This window comes from Alosa pseudoharengus, unplaced genomic scaffold, assembly GCF_046254945.1.
Source record: "Alosa pseudoharengus isolate Yale_2024_CS ecotype anadromous, Long Island Sound unplaced genomic scaffold, YU_APseudo_1.1 YU_APseudo_1.1_scf_14, whole genome shotgun sequence".
NCBI lineage: Eukaryota > Metazoa > Chordata > Actinopteri > Clupeiformes > Clupeidae > Alosa > Alosa pseudoharengus.
Genome location: NW_027468609.1, coordinates 18,221,234 through 18,244,438, shown reverse-complemented (window position 1 = coordinate 18,244,438; position 23,205 = coordinate 18,221,234). Strand labels below are relative to the sequence as shown.

At 42.7% G+C, this 23,205-nt stretch overlaps 4 protein-coding genes across 5 annotated transcripts in view; 1 reads left to right on the top strand and 3 right to left on the bottom strand.

The window, feature by feature from the left end:
- Positions 1–3,228, bottom strand: part of camk2b2 (calcium/calmodulin-dependent protein kinase (CaM kinase) II beta 2) — a 73,836-nt gene extending 70,608 nt beyond the window's left edge. The window contains exon 1 of the mRNA XM_076284051.1: positions 2,939–3,228. Within this exon, the coding sequence (XP_076140166.1) occupies positions 2,939–3,000 (62 nt within the window). The 5' untranslated portion in view covers positions 3,001–3,228. The remainder of the gene's footprint in view (positions 1–2,938) is intronic.
- Positions 3,229–3,681: 453 nt separating this feature from the next.
- nudcd3 (NudC domain containing 3) lies at positions 3,682–9,267 on the bottom strand. The gene is made up of 6 exons (XM_076284030.1): positions 8,910–9,267; positions 7,907–8,238; positions 7,596–7,728; positions 7,121–7,264; positions 5,948–6,136; positions 3,682–4,429 (listed from the first exon to the last, which is right to left on the bottom strand). The coding sequence occupies exons 1-6, from the start codon at positions 9,105–9,107 to the stop codon at positions 4,319–4,321; spliced, it is 1,107 nt and encodes a 368-aa protein (XP_076140145.1). The 5' UTR covers positions 9,108–9,267; the 3' UTR covers positions 3,682–4,318.
- A 224-nt stretch (positions 9,268–9,491) lies between these two features.
- Positions 9,492–11,339, top strand: mrps24 (mitochondrial ribosomal protein S24). Its single transcript, XM_076283236.1, has 4 exons — positions 9,492–9,546; positions 9,817–9,894; positions 10,421–10,532; positions 10,899–11,339. The coding sequence occupies exons 1-4, from the start codon at positions 9,508–9,510 to the stop codon at positions 11,180–11,182; spliced, it is 513 nt and encodes a 170-aa protein (XP_076139351.1). The 5' UTR covers positions 9,492–9,507; the 3' UTR covers positions 11,183–11,339.
- A 3,343-nt stretch (positions 11,340–14,682) lies between these two features.
- The window catches only part of gnsb (glucosamine (N-acetyl)-6-sulfatase (Sanfilippo disease IIID), b), a 19,638-nt gene continuing 11,115 nt past the window's right edge, over positions 14,683–23,205 (bottom strand). Inside the window, exons 6-13 of one of the 2 annotated variants that reach the window (XM_076284028.1) lie at positions 21,012–21,179; positions 20,793–20,875; positions 19,108–19,226; positions 18,575–18,678; positions 18,249–18,350; positions 17,792–17,902; positions 16,172–16,279; positions 14,683–15,668 (exon numbers count right to left, since the gene is read on the bottom strand). In XM_076284028.1, coding sequence (XP_076140143.1) covers positions 15,513–15,668; positions 16,172–16,279; positions 17,792–17,902; positions 18,249–18,350; positions 18,575–18,678; positions 19,108–19,226; positions 20,793–20,875; positions 21,012–21,179 — 951 coding nt within the window. In that variant the 3' untranslated portion in view covers positions 14,683–15,512. Of the gene's footprint in view, positions 15,669–16,171; positions 16,297–17,791; positions 17,903–18,248; positions 18,351–18,574; positions 18,679–19,107; positions 19,227–20,792; positions 20,876–21,011; positions 21,180–23,205 lie in introns of both variants that reach the window. The other variant, XR_012986776.1, reaches the window with a different exon arrangement.

Here is a 23,205-nt window from a genome sequence, read left to right as displayed (position 1 = left end):
ATACAAGTCAACGGGGGGATCAAGATCACCCCGTTGACTTGTATGGTAATTGCTTGGGAGTGTGAACTCAGACGCTATAACAGGTTACAAACACATACGATTCAAAGCTCACTTACTGAAACACACACACACACACACACACACACACACACACACACACACACACACACACACACAGCATTCACTTTGTCATTCTTAACAGGTTATAAAGACATACCATTCACAGCTCTCCATCCACAAGTAGAACAGATGTGAAAGATATGTTAGAAGTGTCTCACATCACGTCACACACATACACATAACAAACATAAAAAAACACACACACACACACTCAGACACACATAGCAGTTCAGCTTGTCATTCTTAGCAAACACAACCAAACACTCAACTGACAAAGTAGAGGAGGTAAAGACCAACAGAAAAAACTACATGCTCAGGCATGTGTCAGGAAGACGCATAGACAAACTCAAAGACAAACTAGCAGACACACTTACAGAGGCACTCGCTTACAGACGGACTCAATCACAGACTCACTTACTCACAAACACACTCACAGACACACACACAAACACACTCACAGACACACGTACACACTCTCTCTCTCTCACACACACACACACTCACAGACACACGTACACACTCTCTCTCTCTCACACACACACACACACACTCACAGACAAACGTACACGCTCTCTCTCTCTCTCACACACACACACACACACACACACACAGAGAGAGAGGTAGCGGGGAAGGTTTGGCCTGCAGAGCTGAAGAGCTGCATGGGTGCTGAGCAGTGCCACTGACTGGCCCAGTGTGTAGGTGGACTGTCAGAAGTGTGTGTGTGTGTGTGTGTTTGGTTCTAATCTGTGTGTGTGTGTGTGTGTGTGTGTTTCTCATCTCTGTATGTGTGCATGTATAGCTGTGTGTGTGTGTGCCTGTGTGTGTGTGTGTGTGTGTGTTTCTCATCAGTGTGTGAGTGACGTGTACGGTCTCCGAGGAGATGCCAACCTGCAGAGAGCTGATTTACTGAGCTCATATGTCTGTCAAAGCGCAGGGAAAGGAGCCACAACACACAGACACACACAAACACCTCACACACACACACACACCTGATACACACACAAACACCTCACATACATGCACACACACAGACACACACACCGAGTCCTCCACTCTCTCTTTCACACCCACCCACCTAAACCCACTATTTCTCTCTCCCACAAACATACAGAGTTCTTTCTTTTTCTTTCTTTCTCTTTCTCTCTCTTTCCTAGTATCCCCCCCCCACACACACACACACACACTCTTCCACATTTAACACACAACTGGCGCCATGTAATACAAAAATATCTTTAACTCTTGTGTCCTCAAGTTATTCACACCTAAAGTAATCGCCATTCACACGTACAACAGCTCCTATAGTTATAGTCTGACAGTGGTCACGGTTAGTGAAGCTGCACATAATCTTATGGGAGTTAAAACACAAATAAACTCCCATTATTTGCTAAAAATGGCCCATTCACACTGACTTGGGGGGACTTGTAGGCCTATCCACGGCCTTCTTCATTGATGATCATTCAGGATTATGCAAAGAACCAGTGCTCATAGGATAAAAAGATATTGAATTGCCAGGACTCAAAATCTGGAAGGGAACAACCCATGGCTGCTCTCATTACACTTACAATAACTAACCTGAAGGCAAAACAGCTTAATGGCATTTTGAAGGCAAATGTAATAAGCAAATTCAGAAAGACACACTATAGCCTATGGCCAATGCTGATTCGGAAAAATATGTTTAGCCTATAGGCCAAAAGGGGCAATGTGCCAATTTCAACAACCTCTGCTAAACAATCTATCAGATATTGAAAAATGTATGAATTTTTGCTGGTAGGTTGTATCTCAGGTTCAAACTCAACATTCTCATTAGGCTAATCGTATTTATAGCTGAAACAAACCCAAGTCCTTGTTCACAGTTGCTTTTAAGGTAGCAAGATAACCAAAAGTGAAACCTTGTTTCCGAAACGGGAACTTTTTTTTTAATCATGACTTTATCTTAATGTGTAGGCTACAGAGAAAACGAAATCTTTATAATATCACAACCAGTATTCCTGTGTATAAATTGCTGTAGGTCCAGGTCTGCTACCAACCGATTTACACAAACGAACGAGAGAGAGACCTTTCTCTCAACAGATCAACCCACGCGCGATTGGCGCGCATGTCCGTTACCGATCTGTCAACATTGAAACGGAATCGCATAAACCTCGAAACGGCAGACACCTCGTGGACACCGACTCCCTTCAGGACAAATATAAATGTGTGTAACATAATCACACGGAGTCTATTAGATAACGCCTGTGGTTGACAAGACGGGCGGGGGTGGGGGGCGTTCAATAATTTAGGAGAAAACCAGGCAAAGAAACGCAATACTAACTGGGGGGCAATTTCCTCACGTCAGGCACTAGGCATGCTTCGCCACCACGGGCATTTTATAGACAGCAAACAGCCGCCCGCGTTTTGACAGCTCAAAATGTCACTGTCTCCGGCTGCCGTGCAACTCTTGCAGGGCCGGCAAAGACGGAGACATTTTGAGCTGTCAAAACGCGGGGTGGCTGTAGCGACCCTGCTGCTGCGGCTGTAGGAGGTGTGGACGGCTGGGGGAGGCAGAATGTAGGCAACTGTCGCCAACACCAGCAAGTCAATGGACTCGGCTCACTAACTTTTAATGACAACCACCTTCGGTGACTGTCATATGAGAGTGTTAGAAGAATTGTGAAAGTGCAGAAGTAGGCTATACAGTCTTCATTCCGCCAGCTCCACCAACGCACACATTTGCAAATATGCAAACCGAGAAAATGAGAGAAACATACCAATATTTCCAAATATTTCTTATAACATTAATTAGCTACATATTTTCAACAATGCTGAAACAAATTCTTACTTTCCGAGTTCCTCGTATAGCTGATATTCGTCAGTAAAACGTGTACAGGTTGTCGTTGCCATGTCTCCGTCTTTCAACGCGGCTCCTGGCTACCCAAAAATTAAACTCCACCTTATGATCGAAACACTTAAGTTAATTTCCTGTGAGCAGGTGAGCAGGCGGCAGTAGCTTTTTGTTTAAAACTACAGAAAAGTAGATGTTTTCGCGTAAGGGAGAGGTTTGCTGACGCGCAGGCTTGGCTGCCTTTCCAACCCCTCTCTTGAAGTGTGTGCGGTTGGTTCAGTCGCACCACACTCGATATCCGCCGACTCCTCCGTCAGTTCCCAGGCTTCCTCGACAGAGGGCGGAGTGTTGCTCCTGTGTCCATCGATTTAAATACTAACAACACTTACTATCACTTGGCGCAATATAGGACAATATAGGCTACCGTTCACATAGTGTAGCCTATGCTAGGCTACTATTAATTCTCTGTTTATACATTCTCGAACACCGCATTCATTTGTGTTATTACGCATGTAACTACAGTACAGACACACTGTAATGAAGGGGAATAGCAATGATATTTAACATCATGTCAAGTTTCAATATGCCGATATGACCGTATCGGCTTGCAGCGCCCTCTCCTGGATACATTCTGCACTGCAAGGAGTTGATAAAGTGAACGTATTAGGTAAACAATCCGAAACTAGCAGTGTGTGTCACTGCAGGTTATCAAGCATTTTAAGAACAAATGGAAAGACATGTTCACGTTAAACAGACGCCTGTATTTATTGAAATCAGGCACACACAAACAAGCAAAATATTTCAAAAGGACCCAAAAGTAAACTCTGGTCTGTCAAAATCTTCCAATGTCAGGACCTGCCATTTAAAACCTTGGCCCTAACATTTGACATTTAAGTTGATTTCTAACTATGTCACAGATCCCTCCACCACACCAAATAAAAAAAAAGTTGGTTTGATAAGAGGGAAAGAAAAATACAATATAAACAGGTGATGTGACAGGGGTCGTCTGTCCACCATTTCAACACTGCAATCATAAGCTCCCGTGACATTTTCCTCTCAATCACGCAACACTAACCACATGAAAAAAGCAAACATTTCATTGTAACTGCAACTTGTCTAAAAGAGACACGTGCCATCATGCCCAACACAAAGGGAGAGGAGGGAGGCCTACTCAAGAGCCAATCAGATTTCATAGCTGTCAATCAAGCCTCTCTTTTCTTTTATTGGCATTTGAATCAGAGCTGGGTCACCACACCATGAGGCGTTCTATCTCCTCCCACTGGAGGGTGCGCACCACAAATCAGGTGTGTGCCCGCTGAGGTACGTGTGCTTGTGTTTGTGTTTGTGTTTATGTTTGTTTGTTTGCTAATGTGAACTTCAGAACTGGACAGCGCTAGGAGGGATGTCGAACATTGACGGGTCAAACTGCTGACCCCTGAAGGGGGAACCCTCGGCGTCCCAACCTTTCTTCAGCATGTCATGGACTTTCTGCAACACAGGGAGAAAGAGAGCGCTGAGATCTACTCACACAGACTTACTGAGATGCCTCAAGCCTAGAAAGTGGGCATCAGATTGACCATATACAACAACAACACCTTACATTTACATGGCACTTGATCTAGGTATCTTTACAGTCATTCAGCAGAAATAGGGCTGGCTGTTAGTGATGGTGATGTCTCAATATTTAAATAACTTTATTTATCCTATGAGAAATTATCTCTATCTATCTAATAAAATGTTAATAACAAAGCTTAATAACATTTAATGACAAACAGTGTAAGATACTGTAGAGCAGTGTTTTTCAACCACTGTGCCGGGGCACACTAGTGTGCCGTGAGAGATCATCAGGTGTGCCGCAGAAAATTACCCAAATGTCACTCACTGGTCCAGAAAAGCAACTGTTGCATCAAAGAATTTATAACCACATGCTCTCATTGATTGTATGATTGCACTATTTGTGGTATGCAGGCATTGTACAACGGGGGCCCCATGTCCAGTATTCACAGAATCATCACATATCCAGTTCATAACAACAATTAAATTAGATTGTAGTCACCTACAAATTAAACAGAGGGCGCTTGTTTTATTGAGCAGGTCTTGCATAGAAGCCATAATAAGGCCATATCTGTGTATTATTTGAAATTTTAGGCTATGGTATGTTTATTTTTTCTTCACACAGGATGTTAGTGTGCCGTGGGACATTTTAAGTGTCAAAAGTGTGCCGTGGCACAAAAAAGGTTGAAAAACACTGCTGTAGAGAACAGTAGTAATACAATTAAAAAAAACAATATAAACAAACATATCTATTTAAATATTTATAATTAAATGTGGATGAGTATTGTAACCCTATTTTAATTTAATTTCACTGATCTACCTGATCTTTATTCTCATCAGTCCAAAGACTGTTGTTCCACAACTGGATAATTAGTGTGTAGTGGTAGCCATGGTCTAACAATGACCACAGTGCAACAATTCCAGACCCTGCCGTTGTGAGTCCATGTTGCTTTGTTTAAAAGTGCTAAATGTCAGTTACCTTTACCTTTAAATATACTACAAGCTTTTTTGTTTTATATACACTACTGGTCAAAAGTTTATGGTCACTTAGAAATGTCCATTCCACTCCATTATAGACAGTATACCAGCTGAGATCAGTTGCATTGTTTTTTTTAGGGCAGTAGTTTGCAGATTACATTATGCGCTTACATAATTGCAAAAAGGTTCTCCAATGTTTTCTCAGTTAGCCTTTTAAAACGATGTTGGATTAGTGAACAGAATGTGCCTTGGAATGAATGGTTGCTGATAATGGGCAATGTAGATATTACATTAAAGATCAGCCGTTTTGTTCTACAACAGTTGAGAACCCTTTTGCAATTATGTAAACACATAATATAATCTGCAAACTGCTGCCCTGATTAATGGGGGAACGAATGGGGGAGAGAGATATGACCGCAGGTTGGATCCCCATGGGCACTAGATCCCAAATTTAGTATGGAAGGCTTTTCTTACCATTTCATGACTCTGAGGTTTCCCCTGGAGTTTCTGGTGGTAGTCGAACGTCAGTCGGTCCAGCACTGCATGCTCCTCCTCGTCAACCGTTGCCATTGAGCGCTCACGGTTGATCTGGTTGATGTCGATCTCCTGTTCCCCCTTCAGCACAGCGCTCCACCACACCTCTCCCAACTTACTGAGCGAGACCTGAAGGAGAACAGGATTGTTAAATTGAATTGATGACAGACACACACACACACACACACACACAAACACACACATAAACTCCACCACACCTCTCCCAACTAACTAAGCGAGACCTGGAGGAGAACACGATGGTTAAATTGATGCCACACACACACACACACACTCCACCACACCTCTCTCCACTTACTAAGTTAGGAAAACACGATGGTTAAATTTAATTGATGCCACACACACACACCTCTCCCAACTTACTGAGCGAGACCTGGAGGAGAACACACAGGTTAAATTGATGCCACACACACACACACACACCTCTCTCTCATATACACACACACAGAGTCCTCCACTCTCTCTTTCACACCTACCCACCTAAACCCACTATTTCTATGTATGTGATGATGTAGGGCTATTTTAATTCCAAAGGCCAAGGGAACTTTATCAGGATGCATAGTATCCTGGATCCATGAAATATCTGGCCTTTAAAAATAGAAATCTGCCTGCCTCTATGAGAATTTAACATAGGGGGGTGTATACTAATGCACCCTGTATTTTAATGAAGAACATGTGTTTATTTACGATACATTATTCATTCACAAAGAAAATTGGTGTCCTTAAAGGTTGGATTTTCCCTCGTTTTTTTAATTAAGGTATTGAGATCAATTTCCAAAAGATTATTTTTTTTATTCCTCTTTTTAGTCAACTTTATCATGGGGGTGAATACTTTTACAAGGCACTGTATCTATGTATCTGTATAACAGTAAACACCAAGTGGGCGGACTTATTTTTGTGCATTTCTTTACAGTTTGACCACTTTTGTATGTGACGAAACAAAACTTGCGGAAACAAAACCCACACACGTTACTACAGCACTCTACAGGATGATGGTGTGATTGCATTTTTTCTACATTTGGAAATTTGTCATTTCAGCAAGAGTTGAACAAGCCCCAAAAGGCTGGGTCTGTGAGTTAAGGGTACACTTCCTACCAGGATGCATCGTCCGGGCTCTAGACTCCAGAGTGAGTTCTCCGTGTTGATCTTGTGACAAAGCTCCCCTTCGACCAGGACCCTCTCTGTTGAACCCTCTTTCAAGGCAACGCGAAGTCTGTCTGACTGAAAGTTAACCGACACCTGGAAACAAACCCATTAAAGTTAATGCTACTAAATTTCAGGTCATCAATCAAAAGTGCCACTTTCCTCTTTTAAAACGTGATGATTCAGTACCAACGTATAATGTGTTGATTGCATATTTAAAAAAAAAACAGGATTGCAGATTTTGCATTAATGCTCATTTTCTCATTTTACTTAATGCTCATAAAAATGCCTTACAGTATATATTGTCTAAACATCGTATATAACTACAGGACATGAGTCAAATTCACATATATGGTTGATGAATGTAAACATTTATACTCTGCTCTGCGTAAGATTATAAAAGCCTGTAGAGAGAAAACCACATCACCTGTTTGCCCTTGAGGATATTCGGCTCAACATGAACTTTGATCTCTACATCATTGTAGTCCTGGGACCAGGTGTAGTTCTCCCTCACAGCCCCGTTATAGCTGTCCGGGTTGCTCTGGGAAGCTGATTTGGCTCTAAAGCAAAATATTTATGTCCAGTTTGAGCAACATTACTGTCAAATCAATCAGATCCTTCTATTTCGTTAGACTCTTATAGGGAGCAGGGGGTGTATTCAGGGACAGCGACACACACAAGAAGCAGATTGCATGAATTGTAATGTGAGCAACATCCTCTCACACACTAAACACTCACGGGTCTGCTGCAGTCGCTCCTGCAGAGGTGGACGCCGCTGCCTGGTCACCCCCTGATTGCTGCGCAACACTGGTGCTCTGGGACTGTGAGGAGGCAGCGAGAGAGGCTGGAGACGGAGCGACAGCTGGGGATGACGACGGGGACTGGGATGGAGCACTGGCCTCCACCGTGCGGCGGCTGGATGCCGATGCTGATGCTGCTGTCGCTGCGGCGACGGCTCCTGCCTCCGGCTGCCCTGACTGCACCTCCAGCTCTTGAATCGCTGCTGGTGCTCGGCGTTGCGCTTCGCGCTCCCGGTCGGCAATGGCAAACTTCTCAAAGATTTTGAAGGTCTGATGAGAGAAGAAAAAGCAAAAATACTTTGGACTCTCACTTTCATTGTGACAACAGTGCACTGCTGCATATATTTCAGTTCATTAGATAATTATTAATTTTCCATAGTCGATTAACCTGTCGATTATTTATTACTCGATTAATCGTTTAGTTGTTTCTTTGAGAAAATGTCATAAAACAGAAAAAATTGAGCGTGTTCTCAAATGTTTTGTTTTGTCCATATGATGCCACAGATATTTAGTCACAAAGACGAGTAATTAAAGATGAAGTTCATGAAGCTGCAATTAGAAATTAATTGATTAATTGATGTAACCTAGTAGTCACACAATCTACAAACACATTTTACTCAAGGAGCCAATAAAGCGGGACCATCTGAACATCCGGGGTAGCCTGATCGTCCTGTCATAGCCTGCACCCTGATGTTTTTCAGAAGAGACATGACAAACACTCACACACAATGTGTGTAAACAAGAGTATGTATTCCCTCTGACGAATTTCTACATAGAAATGGCTATTATGCAGTCTTTAAATAGTGCAACTTGTGCACAACCTGAACTACTAACCTAGGCCTACTGAACATGTGTGCATTCTTCGCAACAACTTCTATGTATACCAGTAATGAAGAATTCAACCAGATGTTGGAGTTCACAGGTGTTATTTTGTTACTTACTTTGAGGACCATTTTCTCTGCTACACCAGGGGGAAAGCCCATGCGGTCATTTGGAACTGAAAGAAGACGGTAGAAGTCTGTTTTTCGGTAAAGAAATCCAAAGTAGACCTGTAGAAAATCCTGTATATTTCCAACGTGTTGTAAGATCCCAAGTAGAGCGTTGTCATACATTTCAGTCATTTCTATCGGCGATGACATTGTTAATGTTTAATAGAGCTAGTACTAATTTATTGGCTGAAATATTACTAAATTTGACAAACGTGAAAGTTTGTAAATCTAATTCCCTTCAACTGCCTAACTAAACCCGACTGTCGGCTGGACTGGCCGTCTATTTTGTTCTAGAGCTTCTATCGCGTGTTACATTTGTTTCTTGTACGGAGTGCAGTTATTGCTATACATAATAGTTCCTACCAGTAAAAGGAAAACGAAAAGAAACTGCGCGGGACAAATATATAAATATATAAAGTAAGCAACCATTCATACTAAATGTATAATATAAATTATTATCACTTCCAAGGTTTCCATATATCAAAATGAAAAATATAACAAATGTGTCAAATGTACAAATAAATGCCCAGCCCACGTGACGTCTGTCAAAATGGCGACGCCCTTGATAAGTCGGTGTGCGCTGTTAGGGGTGAGAAATAACTTTTTTTATTTTAGTGTAATTAGCTGCAGACAAATATATTGTGTAACCTACGTGGTGTACTTTACTCTTGCCATAATTATACCTTTTCAAACATGAACATGGTTGTGACTAAGCTCGCTAGTAGCACCATGATGTACTGGCATTGGCTAGCTCATGTTCAGTACAAGACAAACATCTGCTTGCAGCGTCTGCGAATTTATCGACTAAAACTGTTTGTCTGTCTGTCTGTCTGTCTGTGTGTGTGTGTGTTTTGTACAGGCTACGCTTCGAAGACTGTCCATTGGTGACTCCACTTTGGGAGTGCGAGGAATTCATTCAACTGCGATATGTTACAAGGTAACACCATGATAATACACACCAGTGTAGTGTTCTCCATAATATATGCTTTAGCTATTCTAAACTTAAGATATGTTATTGCCAGAATTTATTGAGAATGATGCTGATTGGTTTCCTCGTTACACAGACGAATAGTCGCCTTACTTCCATAGACAATTCTAATGCTTGTGGGTCGACTACATAATACTTACCTGTCACTTTCAGGGAAAGGGCAAAGAGTTGTAAAGGTCCGGTTTCAGAAAGTCCTGCCACATATTTGCTCCAACCATTCACTAAATCAGCTTAGCCAGGTAGATGAGCTAATTAGTAATATCACCTGTGTTAAGTGTGACTTTTACACCTCTGGGAAAGAGCAAAAACTGTAAGCCTTTTTCCTCATTTATATTCTGGCTGGCAAATCAAATACCAGACAGCATGGCCTCTACTAAGTCTGTTTATTTTTCTTTTCTTTGGAGTTTTCACACACACACACAAACTTTCCCCAGCTCTGTGTCATTCTCCTTTCTGTCCTTGGTTGTCTCCACAGAACAGAGCTGCCCGTATTCGTGTGGGGAAAGGTGACCGACCCCTGAACTATGAGCAGGCGCTCCATCCACACCAGATAGGTCATCGAAAAGGCTGGCTATCTGCACACACCAGTAAGTAACATACCCACGTCCTGCACCTGTGCGCACATTCCCAGTACGAAGACCTCTCAGACAGCACGTCTTCTGCAGGCTTCTGTCATTGATGTCAATTGAGTGCCCGTAGAGCCAGTGTAGCTCAGCAAGCCAGTCCTTGCACGGCAAGCCTTTCTGCAGTTTCTGGAAGTAGGCCTGTGGGAGAAAGGACAAGTGACAAGTGCTGCTTTAGAGGATCTCTGATCACTCTTTTTTTTAACATTGGGGCTATATGTTTCTTCTTGCCTCTATTAGTAAGTGAAGTAAATAAAGTGTTAGTGAGTAAAGTCCCTAAGTAAAGTCTCAAAGCTTTACATTACTGCCCACCTGTCTTTCTCCCAACAGGTAACCTGCATGAGGAAGAGGGTGCTGCTGACAGAACCGTAGAGGACGTTTTCATTCGCCGCTTCATCTATGGCACATTCCACGGTTGCCTAGCCAATGAGCTGGTCATCAAACGCCGCGGGAACCTCATTGTGATATGTGGCCTGATGCTTCAGAAGCTGCCGCCACAGAAATTCTACTTCCTGATTGGCTACACAGAGACTCTGCTCTCGCACTTTTACAAGTGCCCTGTCAAGATGGAAATACAGACTTTGGAACAGAAGGCAGTTTATAAATATGTCTGAATGTACACATACGTACACTGAGACATACTTACACATATTTTGGTGAATTCCTGAAATATTTGAAATCAAATAGTGTATTTCCATTCCCTCTTGAACCGTGCTTATTGCTTCTCATTGTATTTACTTAAACCATCATTAAAACTGTTAAATTATCCTAGAGGTGAAGCTTTTGTCTAAAAGCATGTCTCAATATTGCCCATGTACTTTGACATCTAAAATATATGTTAAATATATGTTTATGATAAATATGTTTCCATTGGATGCTGCCTATTCCCTTACAAACAATAGTATCTATTCCATTATGTATTGTCCCAGCTATACTATGTTGAAGTTACACTAGAGTAACACTGCTTGAAAAAAATAAGAGAACACTTTTTCATAAGAGCAGAGGTGGTTGTGAATCAGTTTCACCTGCTTTGATGTCAACAAAGTTAACAACAGGTCCACTAGAGGGGCAACAATGAGATGACCCCCAAAACAGGAATGGTTTTACAATGGTTTTACAGGTTTTTCCATCTTTTCCTTCTTGACTGATTTTTTGCATTTGGCTAGGGTCAGTGTCACTACTGGCATAAGCCAATACCTGGAACCTACAAAGGTTGCACAGGTAGTCCAACTTCACCAGAATGGCACACAAAAATATTCTATTGCCAGAAAGATTGCTGTCTCCCAGTGCAGTCTCCAGGAGACAGGCAGTTGCTCTAGGAGAGCTGGGCAGGGTAGTAGAAGGTCCTTAACCCAGCAGCAGGACCAGTATCTGCTCCTTTGTGCAAGGAGGGACAGTAGGAGCCCTGCCAGAGCCCTACAAAATTACCTCCAACAGGCTACTGGTGTGAATGTCTCTGACCACACTGTCAGAAACAGACTTCATGAGGGTGGCCTGAGGATCGATCTAATGGCCTCTAGAGGGACCTGTGCTCATGGCCCAGCACCGTGGAGCTTAACTGACATTTGCCATAGAATACAAATTTGGCAGGTCAGACACTGGTGCCCTGTGCTTTTCACAGATGAGAGCAGGTTCACCCAGAGCACTTGTGACAGACATGAAAGGGTCTGGAGATTGTCATAGAGAGCTCTATGCTGCCTGCAACTTCATTCAGCATGACAGGTTTGGTGGTGGGTCAGTGATGGTCTGGGGAGGCACAGACCTCTACGGGCAAGACAATGGAACGATAACTGCCCTTAGGTATCTGGATAAAATCTTCAGACCCATTGTCTGACCCTGTACTGGTGCAGTCAGCCCTGGGTTCCTCCTGATGCACAACAATGGCCGACCACATGTGGCGAGAGTGTGCAGGCAGTTCCTGGAGGATGAAGAAATTGGAGGATGAAGACTGTCCCCCAAATTCCCCTGACTTAAATCCAATAGAACACCTCTGGGACATTCACACTGGTTCACCCAACACCGGCAGGTTGCACCGCAGACTATGAAGGAGCTCAGTGATGGCCGTGTCCACATCTGGGAGCAGATCTCCCAGGGCACCATCCGCCCTCTCATTAGGAGCATGCCCCAAAGTCAAGCATGTCGAGGGCCATATGAACTACTGAGTGCTAGCCTGCCATATAATTTTTTCAATTTGATTTTCAGGGGATCTTTGAATTCAGCCCTTTGTAAGTTGATCATTTTCATTTCCAAAAAACGATATGGCATCCTTTCGTTTCTAACATATTACTATAGATATACCATAAAGTCCATATCAGTATAGATATCCAGCATGATGTTTTTTCCCATTAATGGTTTCCCATTATGTGTTTTCAAAGTGCTCCTTTAAAGTTTTTTGAGCAGTGTATTTGAATCTATCCTTTGGATGGGTTAGCATTATTTATGATATTCCAAAAATGTTAGGCATATCTAAACTGCTGGTATGCAGATTAATGATGGCAAAACAATGTTGGCTTTGATTTGGATGCTTTTGAAACTAATTAACCACAAAAGCAGAGGACTTGTAAAACTAAATCACCTTCAACTCAACACTTTAAAGACCAAGGAGATGGTGGTGGATTTCCGCAGGTCTAAGCCCGCTCTGCTACCAGTCTCCCTTGATGGGGTCAATGTGGAGGTGGTAAGCACCTACAAGTATCTGGGTCTCCATCTGGACAATAAACTGGACTGGTCAGCCAACACTGACGCACTCTACAAGAAAGGGCAGAGCAGGCTGTACTTCCTGAGGAGGCTGTGGTCCTTCAATGTGTGCAGCAAGCTCCTCAGGATGTTCTACCAGTCTGTTGTTGCCAGCGTCCTCTTCTATGCAGTGGTATGCTGGGGAGGAAGCACAAAGAAGAAGGATGCTGGGCGACTTGACAGGCTGGTAAGGAAAGCTGGCTCTGTAGTGGGAGCTGAACTGGAATGCATCACTTCAATATCTGACAAAAGGACCCTGAACAAACTGATCAACATCTTGGATAATGAATGTCATCCACTCTACAGCACTATTATAAAGCAAAAGAGCTTGATCAGCTTGAGACTTCGCTCACTGCCATGTACAACTGAAAGTCTGAGGAAGTCATTTGTCCCCAGGGCCATTGAACTGTTCAATGCTTCACTAAAGGGAAGAGGAGAGATAGACTTCTCTGCTTAGTCTGTCTGCCTCTCCACCCTCTCCATGTTTGAGTACTGACTGCCCACTACTGCTTTACTACTGTTTTACTATTGTTTTACTAATGTCCACAGCCTAAGGTTTTTACTACTGTTTTACTGCTACACTGCTTTTCATGCTATATTAGCACACATGACCAATGGCTTCTGCTACAATACTGAATGACTGTAACCCTATTACCTCAACCTGATCTTGCACTGACAGTTTTTTATATTACCTTGTCAACATTATACTTTACTCTCCTATTTGTCCATATTATTTATGCTGGTCTCTAGACCTTATTCTTGTACTGTTGGACTACTGTTGGACTACTTTTTGCACCTTTACCATGACACTCACTCTCTTGAGCACCTTACCATGCACACAGAATTACAGGACTATGGACTACTTTTTGCACCTTCACCATGACACTCACTCTCTTGAGCACCTTACCATGCACACAGAACTACTGTTGGACTACTTTTTGCACCTTCACCATGACACTCACTCTCTTGAGCACCTCACCATGCACACAGAACTACAGGCCGGTCCCGGCCCTGTCACTGCAAGCGTCTCATGCTTGATCACCCTCAAGCACACTGTGGATTTTTTAATTTAATTTATATAGTATATTTAGTATTTCGTTTTGTTACTTTTTCTTATCTTCTACTGTCTCTATTGTACAGTGGAGTTTGGTTATATGTTTATACTTATACTTATATTTACCATTTCTGCTGTAAGTGCATTGTGTGTGTGATGTCTGTATGCTACTGAGACCTTTGAATGTCCCCTTGGGGATCAATAAAGTATCTATCTATCTATCAATCTATCTATCTAAAAGCCCAAACATGTTTCTGACATAGATGAGCCCCATTCCCATATGGCTTGAGGATGTAATTCAATGACAACGCCTAAAGAAGTAAAGATTTTGTAACTATAATAATTTTATTGATTTTTCCACAATTTCAAACATATTTCTGTCAAAAAAAGGCATCCATACTGGTTCAGTGCAAATGATAAGGCACATAATCACAGTTTCATTTAATAAAAGGAGCAGTATAATGTTTAAAATCCCTTTCCTGTCCTATAACCTTAATGTATACGTGAGGCCACCACCACGTACACTTAAAAAAAATCACAAATATTCCAACAAAAACAGAATGACTTTGAAAGACTTTGGCTCATATCATGTCAGGCATCAGTTTTCAGTTTCTTATGGAATATGCTTTTTGGAGTGCAGTTGTATACCGGATCTCGTGAAGGATAAAGAAAAAAAAAAGGGAAAAAGATAGCATCATGCTGACAGACTCTTCTGAGTCAGCAGAGAGATATATGACTGCGATGCATGTTAAAACGCTTAAAGATCAGATATTGCCTTCCGACATTGCAGCAGGACCAAAGACTCATCGAGTCTCACTTCATTGTACAGTTCTCATCGCTCATCCTCTTGAAAGTGCTGAAAAGAAAGAACAAACATATATAACATATATAATCACACCATAACCCTTAATTCCTCTGTGATGATATCAACAGGGCAATGGTTATTTGGAAATAATCCTCCAAAACAGACTTAAAATCTAAACTTTAGGCTGGCAAACATATCAGCTATGAAATGGTCATCAGATAGGATATGACAATACTGCTTTTCCAGAGTCCAGCCTATACTGAAATCCCTTTGGGGGTTTCACACGTTGTCATTTTCCTCCTCTGGACGGTCACGGATGCGTCCAGTTGGCAGGCAAGGAGGGAGGGGGTTAGTATTTTTTGTTGTCACGGCAACTGCTCCCCACGCAGGACTGGAGCTTGATGAGCCGCTGATTCATGGTCTGCAGTAGAGCGGGGTCCACTTTCTTCACAATGTTCTCCAGCTGATGGGGGTCCGACGTCAGGTTGTACACTTCCACAAACGACTGGACATAGGGGAGAAAGGCCATAAACCACAGTGCATGTGATGAAATATTTATGAATGTTGCTTCAAACAGAAATTGAGCTATTAAGTAAACTGATATGTGAACATCAGAACTCTGTAACTGCTTTGCTCAGACGAGATTACTGTCTGCGTTAGTGACGTGAGCACAGCTATTAGCCACAGACACGGTCAAATGAAGAATAAATATATTTAAGAAACAAAAAAAGCCTGTTGAAAAATAAATCATGAAGAGTAAAAAGGAAAAAATCTTTGCTGAATAAAAAATTGCTTTAAACGACTATTAGTATGTGCATGGTGCATCATTAGAGCAAGATAAAAGATAAGCAACAAAGACTCCAGCCCCTTGGTGTTGACCCACATCCGGTTTCACTGTGATGTGCTTTGTTTAGGTGTGAGATGCCACTATCACAGTGTATCACTGATGCATGCTCTTGTCCTCCATAATGCATATACACAATTGGGTGTAATTGGAACAGGACTCACCTCGTTGTCTGCAAACTCACAGTACTGCAGGTTGCAGCCAGTCAATGTTCTCACACAGGCATACGTGTTGTTGAAGGCATCCTCACACGTGCAGTCAGGAAAGCAGTGCTGCAGAGAGACATTGGCTTTTATACCAACGGCAAGGTTGGGTTTGTGGTGGTCATTTATCCGTCACAAGAGAATCAATAGAACATCTGCTGTAGACTATATTCACTGATGGAGTGACTGTTTGATGCTCAAGGTTCCTCATACTTATTCTGAAATGGGAAAGTCAGCTTGCTATAATGCCCCTACTTACTTAATGTTCAACGCACTGTAAAAATTAACACTCTACTTTCCTATGGTCAATTCAGATCTGGGTTATTCAGTATAAGTATAAGTATATAAGTATATATACTTTTTTGATCCCGTGAGGGAAATTTGGTCTCTGCATTTAACCCAATCGGTGAATTAGTGAAACACAAACAGCACACAGTGAACACACAGTGAGGTGAAGCTCACACTAATCCCGGCGGAGTGAGCTGCCTGCTTCAACAGCGGTGCTCGGGGAGCAGGTGCCTTGCTCAAGGGCACTTCAGCCGCGGCCCACTGGTCGGGGCTCAAACCGGCAACCCTCCACTGGTCGGGGCTCGAACCGGCAACCCTCCGGTTACAAGTCCAGAGTGCTAACCAGTGGGCCACGGCTGCCCATAATTCTTATTCCACATCAATTCAACCAGGGCCCACGCACTTAGGTCTCAAAACATTCTGAAAAAAATACCAGGTGTACCGATGTTACCCAGGAGACACACTGTAAAATTAATTTTATGTAAGATCAATACTTTCCAAGATAGAGCCAGTTTTACGGGAGGAGGGGGGTGTCGGGGCCTCTTTTTTTTTGTCAAAGTTTACAAGACCAGAACTAAACCATGTAGGAGGCTCAAATTTTGCATGCTGGTACATAAATAAAAATAGTATGTAGCAAAATCGTCCCTCAAAGTTTATCAAAATTGCATTGGAGTTTTTGGCTGGGCTCTGTTTAGGCCTTCAGAATACATATTTGGACTCAACATAGGCTCATCATTTATTTTCCTTATTGAGATAAGTAGAAACACTCTCACAAAAAGCAATGAACACAAAATAAATTCCTTTAGGTCTCACAAGCCACAAGTCTCACAAGGCATGCTCTGCCTATAGCACACTCTCTACAGACTAAACATGGGCATATAAAAATGAACACCTCTGTTATCGTCCATAAGAATATGTGCAACATTCATATACTCAGTAACCAGAAGTCGTTGTGACTTGGCGTTCTGGTTTGACCTGGGACCCTAGAAGGTTGAGAACCTCTGTCTTCAAGCACCGGTCACCTGACTCTGCCTGACAGAATGAAACCCTTTCAACGAATAGAATGAACCAAATGCAAAGCCAAATCCACATGCAGAACACGGATGCGGAGAGCAGAACCAGATATACTGGTACTATACAATGACCCCTGTGACAGTACTAATTCAACGAGGCGATAAAGCTGATTTCTGAACTCTATGAAGGGGTTGAACCACACTGAACTCTGAACTCTCTTGATCTGACGATCCACATAAATAAACACTGCAGAGGAATCAACATAGACTGTCCACTCACAGCCAGTCCAGGCCCCAGTTTCGGGCAGGCCGGGTCCTCCGAGGCGTTTCCCTCCCCTGTGTACTCAACTAGGAAGAAGGAGCGGGCAGTGCCGTTGCGCAGTGAAGGGGCCTGCAAAGGACCGACATGAGAGGCCATTTAGAACAACAGGCAGCGCACTTAAAGGCACACAAAGTATTTCAAGAGGACAAGGCTCAATAAGATTTTAGATTACACACTGATTTGTCATGTTGCAGTGAACTAATCTATGAATTATGACTATTAATTTATGAAAATCACCGTAATGTATTCTGTCAGTTTCACATTCATGTATACATTAAAATATGTTTCATTTTTTCAAGGAAAAGATAATGTCAATGAGGATAAAGATGAGTAGGCCGGGGATGTAGATCAAGCTTATGGGAAGGCCAGTGAAATATTTGGAAAATCACACGCGTGCACACACACACGCACACACCATCTGTGGCAGAAAAGATTGGCCATCCATGTTGACCTCAGTGAGATTAACTCCAGCTATGTCCAGAATGGTTGGTCCCAGATCGATATTTAGCACAGGAGTCTAAGACAAACACAAACACCAACACACAAACACACACAAACACAACATAATGCATATGTGGCCATGCAGTGTCTACTGATTAAAAAGCAACTCCAGCACGGAAAACAAAGTGGGGGTGAGATTTTTGTTTACGATGGTGGGCTAACACAAATGCAAACACAAAATAATTGATGACCCTCTACAGCACGGATGGAATGTGAGTGTAAAATGTCCCCTTTACTCACAGGGAGGACGAGTTTGGCCTTGACCCCAGGACCTCGGACCATGAGCGGAACACGGATGTCAAACTCATACAGCTGCCTCTTGTCGATGGGCAGCGAGAACTGACCTGCAGGATACACACGTGCACACACACACACACACGTGCGCACACACACACACACACACACACACACACACACACACACACGTGCGCACACACACACACACGCACACACACACACACACACAGCGGGTTTTAATGGATGCCAGACTAGAGGAGAAACACAGCATATATTCAAGCCTTACTTACAAAGTTGATATGTCTCCAGGCCTTCAGATGACTAGCAAATGCAGAAGTTATTTACCTCTTATCTGTAAGAGTATACCCTTCATTGCTAATAAAAAATCACCCTATTTTTTACAGTCTATGAAATCACCCCATCATTAAGATATGAAATGCCACAAATATGTTCATTCAATGCCTCGAATATTGAATATAGAAACTGGGTGTTAATTTTGGGTCTTTGTATGTACAGTATGCAAAAACAACACAGACCTGTGTGATACCCATTATCGGACACAAAGAAGATGTAGGTGTTGTCCAGCTCCTTCAGTTCTTCCAGCTTTTTCACCAGGATCTCCACCATGTCATCAACAGATAGCAGCGTCTGCCACCTACAGACCAGCAAACGCACACCGACGCTCAGTGAGGTCATATCAATGCTGGGTGCTTAAGAGCTTCTAGAATATTCTCCCATTACCTTATATTCTGTGGTGATTAGTTATTGGGTCTAGACTTGGTGCCAGTGCTTATATTCTGTGGTGATTAGTTATTAGGTCTAGACTTGGTGTCAGTGCTTATATTCTGTGGTGATTAGTTATTAGGCATAGACTTGGTGCCAGTGCTTATATTCTGTGGTGATTAGTTACTGGGTCTAGACTTGGTGTCAGTGCTTATATTCTGTGGTGATTAGTTATTAGGCATAGACTTGGTGTCAGTGCTTATATTCTGTGGTGATTAGTTATTAGGCATAGACTTGGTGTCAGTGCTTATATTCTGTGGTGATTAGTTATTAGGCATAGACTTGGTGTCAGTGCTTATATTCTGTGGTGATTAGTTATTAGGCATAGACTTGGTGTCAGTGCTTATATTCTGTGGTGATTAGTTATTAGGCATAGACTTGGTGTCAGTGCCTATGTCTACCCATACTCTGTATACACAGTAGGAAACTATTAAAATGTCTCTGAACCCAAAACTGTAAATTGAACATGTACATGCTTGTGTAATACACCAGGGGTGTAGTCTAGTTAGCTGTAGTGGGTATACTGTGATGTCGTAGTTAGCTGTAGTGGGTATACTGTGATCAACCCCAAATGTTAATACGTATCCTTGCCTATTTTAAGTGGGTATACTGAGATGGTGATGCTTTTTAAGTGGGTATACTGCATAGTCCTGCGCATCACGTAGACTACACCATTGTAAATACACCAATAATCTGATGTTGGGTGAGGTGCACTGTCCAATAGAAATGGAGAAGAGTATATACCTCACAGCACCATACTGCAAGCACACCAATAATCTGATGTTGGGTGAGGTGCACTGTCCAATAGAAATGGAGAAGAGTATATACCTCACAGCACCATACTGCAAGCACACCTTACCATATCATATGCACCCCAATGAGAGAGAGGAAGGGAAAGGAAGCACCCCAATGAGAGAGAGGAAGGGAAAGGAAGCACCCCAATGAGAGAGAGGAAGGGAAAGGAAGCACACTAATGAGAGAGGAAGGGAAAGGAAGCACACTAATGAGAGAGGAAGGGAAAGGAAGCACACTAATGAGAGAGGAAGGGAAAGGAAGCACACTAATGAGAGAGAGGAAGGGAAAGGAAGCACACTAATGAGAGAGGAAGGGAAAGGAAGCACACTAATGAGAGAGGAAGGGAAAGGAAGCACACTAATGAGAGAGAGGAAGGGAAAGGAAGCACACTAATGAGAGAGGAAGGGAAAGGAAGCACACTAATGAGAGAGGAAGGGAAAGGAAGCACACTAATGAGAGAGGAAGGGAAAGGAAGCACACTAATGAGAGAGGAAGGGAAAGGAAGCACACTAATGAGAGAGAGGAAGGGAAAGGAAGCACACTAATGAGAGAGGAAGGGAAAGGAAGCACACTAATGAGAGAGGAAGGGAAAGGAAGCATGTCTTGTCTGTAAAAGGCTGTAAAAATCTACTGTGAATTGTACCTTTTTTGGTATGCATCATCTAGATATTTCACTGAGCTCTCTGGCATGGGGCTCACAGGCTGTCGCAGGAGCCAGTGCTTGTCCTGGAAGTCAAAAAGAGAAGGCACGCCGAGTCAGAGTCGGAGACAAGGTCGGTCAGACAAACATACCGACAGACAGACCGACAGACATAGATAGGGTAGACAGAAAGGTTGCTCCTTCAGTGAGACCTGCACTTACTTTGCCTGCTTTGTTGAAACTGCCGTCCCGTGGGGCTTTCACATCGCTGAAGGACTTCTGGTACTGGGGTGCCGCGGTCCAGGGGGAGTGGGGGGCCGGAGGGGACAGCATGATGAAGAAGGGGTGCTGGGGGCTCCTGTCATTCAGGAAATCCAACGACCTGTTCACCTGGAGACAACACACACACACACACACACACACACACGCGCACATCAAAATAAAAGTCAGAATTTCAGTCATTTCATGTTTTCATTCTCCTGAGGTTCAGTTGATTTAACTCTCTTTGTACTTTGCTGAAATATTTGCAAAACCAAACTCCGACAATGCAAATCTCTGACACACAAATGGTGATTAAAGACACTGTGTTAAGGGTTGGTAGGGGTCATTTAAATGAGCCATATTTACAAAGACAGGAAACCATGAAATCACCTGGACAGATTACTAGTGGGATGCTTTAAACATAACATTAATTAAATCTCAATTTAACAAATGAAGCATTTGGATTACAAACCATGTCATATTTTTACATTACATTCAAGAACATACCACAATATCAGTGCAGAGAGCACACCTCATCGGCATCATCACGTCACTTTACAACTAATCTGTGTTACCCTACAGTTTGCTGAATTTTCTCTTTCGTTTTATTAGCTCAGTGGAACACATTAAGAGTCATAGAGGGGAGAGATAAAGGAAGCCCCAGCTGACTTGAGTGCTGACTTGCTTGTGTCGGAAGGCCACCACATGGCGTGTCACATGAGAGGCACACGCTCTTCTTGAACGGCATATGGAAGCACACACGCATGGGCGGACTGGCCATCTGGCATACCGGGCATTTTCCCGGTGGGCCGATGCACCTTTTGGGCCGATAGAATAGGCTATATAATTTAATTATTTTGGCCAACGATCGGCCCAAAGGAAGGGCAATCAGCGGCCCATTGGTTAATTTCAATATGGACACTGGACTGATCCAATCAGGCCCGTCGCTAGAAGGCAAGCAAACCAAGCAATTGCTTGGGGCCCCGAGCAGGCCAGGGGCCCCAAGACAACGACTGATTAAGAATAAAATGCAACGACAAACTGTGAGCGCCCCTTTGATAGTCAATGCAGTGAAGTGCAACGACATTGTTACCGGCAATACCGGGATCCCCCTCAAGGGGGCCCCTCTAAGTAGTTGCCGACAGCAGCCAGCCAGCCAGGTTTGTGATCTCTGCTGCCGCGAAAATATAAAACAGTTATGCGTCCGGAAGCCAGAAAAGAAGGAAGAGGATGACAAGAAAAAACAAGATAGTGGTAAGTGATAAATTACACTGGATAAAATAGCTCTACTTGTAATGGTGTAATGTCGCAGCAGGAAGGCTAGCCTAGCAAAAAATGTTTATGTTAACTACCTGCCTGACAGCCTATGCTGCTTGTAACAAACTAGAACAGTTAGCGCAACTTTTTTTCCCGAACGGATAAGGAAGACGCAGATCTGTTCCAGAATCACAGTTTATCGTATTTAATGACATAACATTGCTATAGCTTTGTAATAGGTTTTGATGAAAGTGGCATAGCTTCTCTGCTATACTAACTATTCTACCGTGATAATCTATTTACCAAATGGGGGTTAGGAAAACCACACGATAAATTCCGTGCATCAAAGCAGACTGGACGCCAGCTGTTTACTGTCTTTAAAGCACAAGGTGCGTCTGTCTAATTCTCAAACAGCAGCATGCTTAAATGCTATGTTAAGTTACAAGTAGGCCTAGGTTAATGTATAACAGTAGCTTGGGGTGTTTTTAAAGTAAGCATTGGTGAAAGCAGCTGCATCCCTTCTAAATATCAAAATATGGAAATGCTAACATATCTTTTCTTTCTCCCTCAAGGTGCTTTGCTTAAATTTCTCAGCCCTCAGGCTCTTCCTAAGGATACCTCCACTGATGAAGGTAGAATGAATTTCTCTCACTGAGCTGAGCTGTTAATGACCTTTTCCAATATGCTAACAGTGAAATGGTCAAACGTACTTCACAGGTAATTTCAGATTTTTTTTCAATTATCTTCCCAGGTACATCATCAACTTCATCCTCCATTCATGAGGAAGAAGCTGACATTGGATTTTATGGTATGGTGGTGTTTTTGCAAATGTTCAAAATGTTCAAAACTAATGCACAGTATATATATGCAACAGCAGTATTTGCACTGTCAACATTTT

Coding starts and splice junctions, on each gene's coding strand:
- nudcd3 (XM_076284030.1), bottom strand. CDS start 9,107: ATGTCATCGCCGATAGAAATGACTGAAATGTATGACAACGCTCTACTT. Junction 7,729..7,906: donor GGAGCGACTGCAGCAGACCC/GTGAGTGTTTAG, acceptor ATTTTGCTTTAG/AGCCAAATCAGCTTCCCAGA. Junction 7,265..7,595: donor ATATCCTCAAGGGCAAACAG/GTGATGTGGTTT, acceptor GTTTGTTTCCAG/GTGTCGGTTAACTTTCAGTC.
- mrps24 (XM_076283236.1), top strand. CDS start 9,508: ATGGCGACGCCCTTGATAAGTCGGTGTGCGCTGTTAGGG. Junction 9,547..9,816: donor GTCGGTGTGCGCTGTTAGGG/GTGAGAAATAAC, acceptor TGTTTTGTACAG/GCTACGCTTCGAAGACTGTC. Junction 10,533..10,898: donor CTGGCTATCTGCACACACCA/GTAAGTAACATA, acceptor TTCTCCCAACAG/GTAACCTGCATGAGGAAGAG.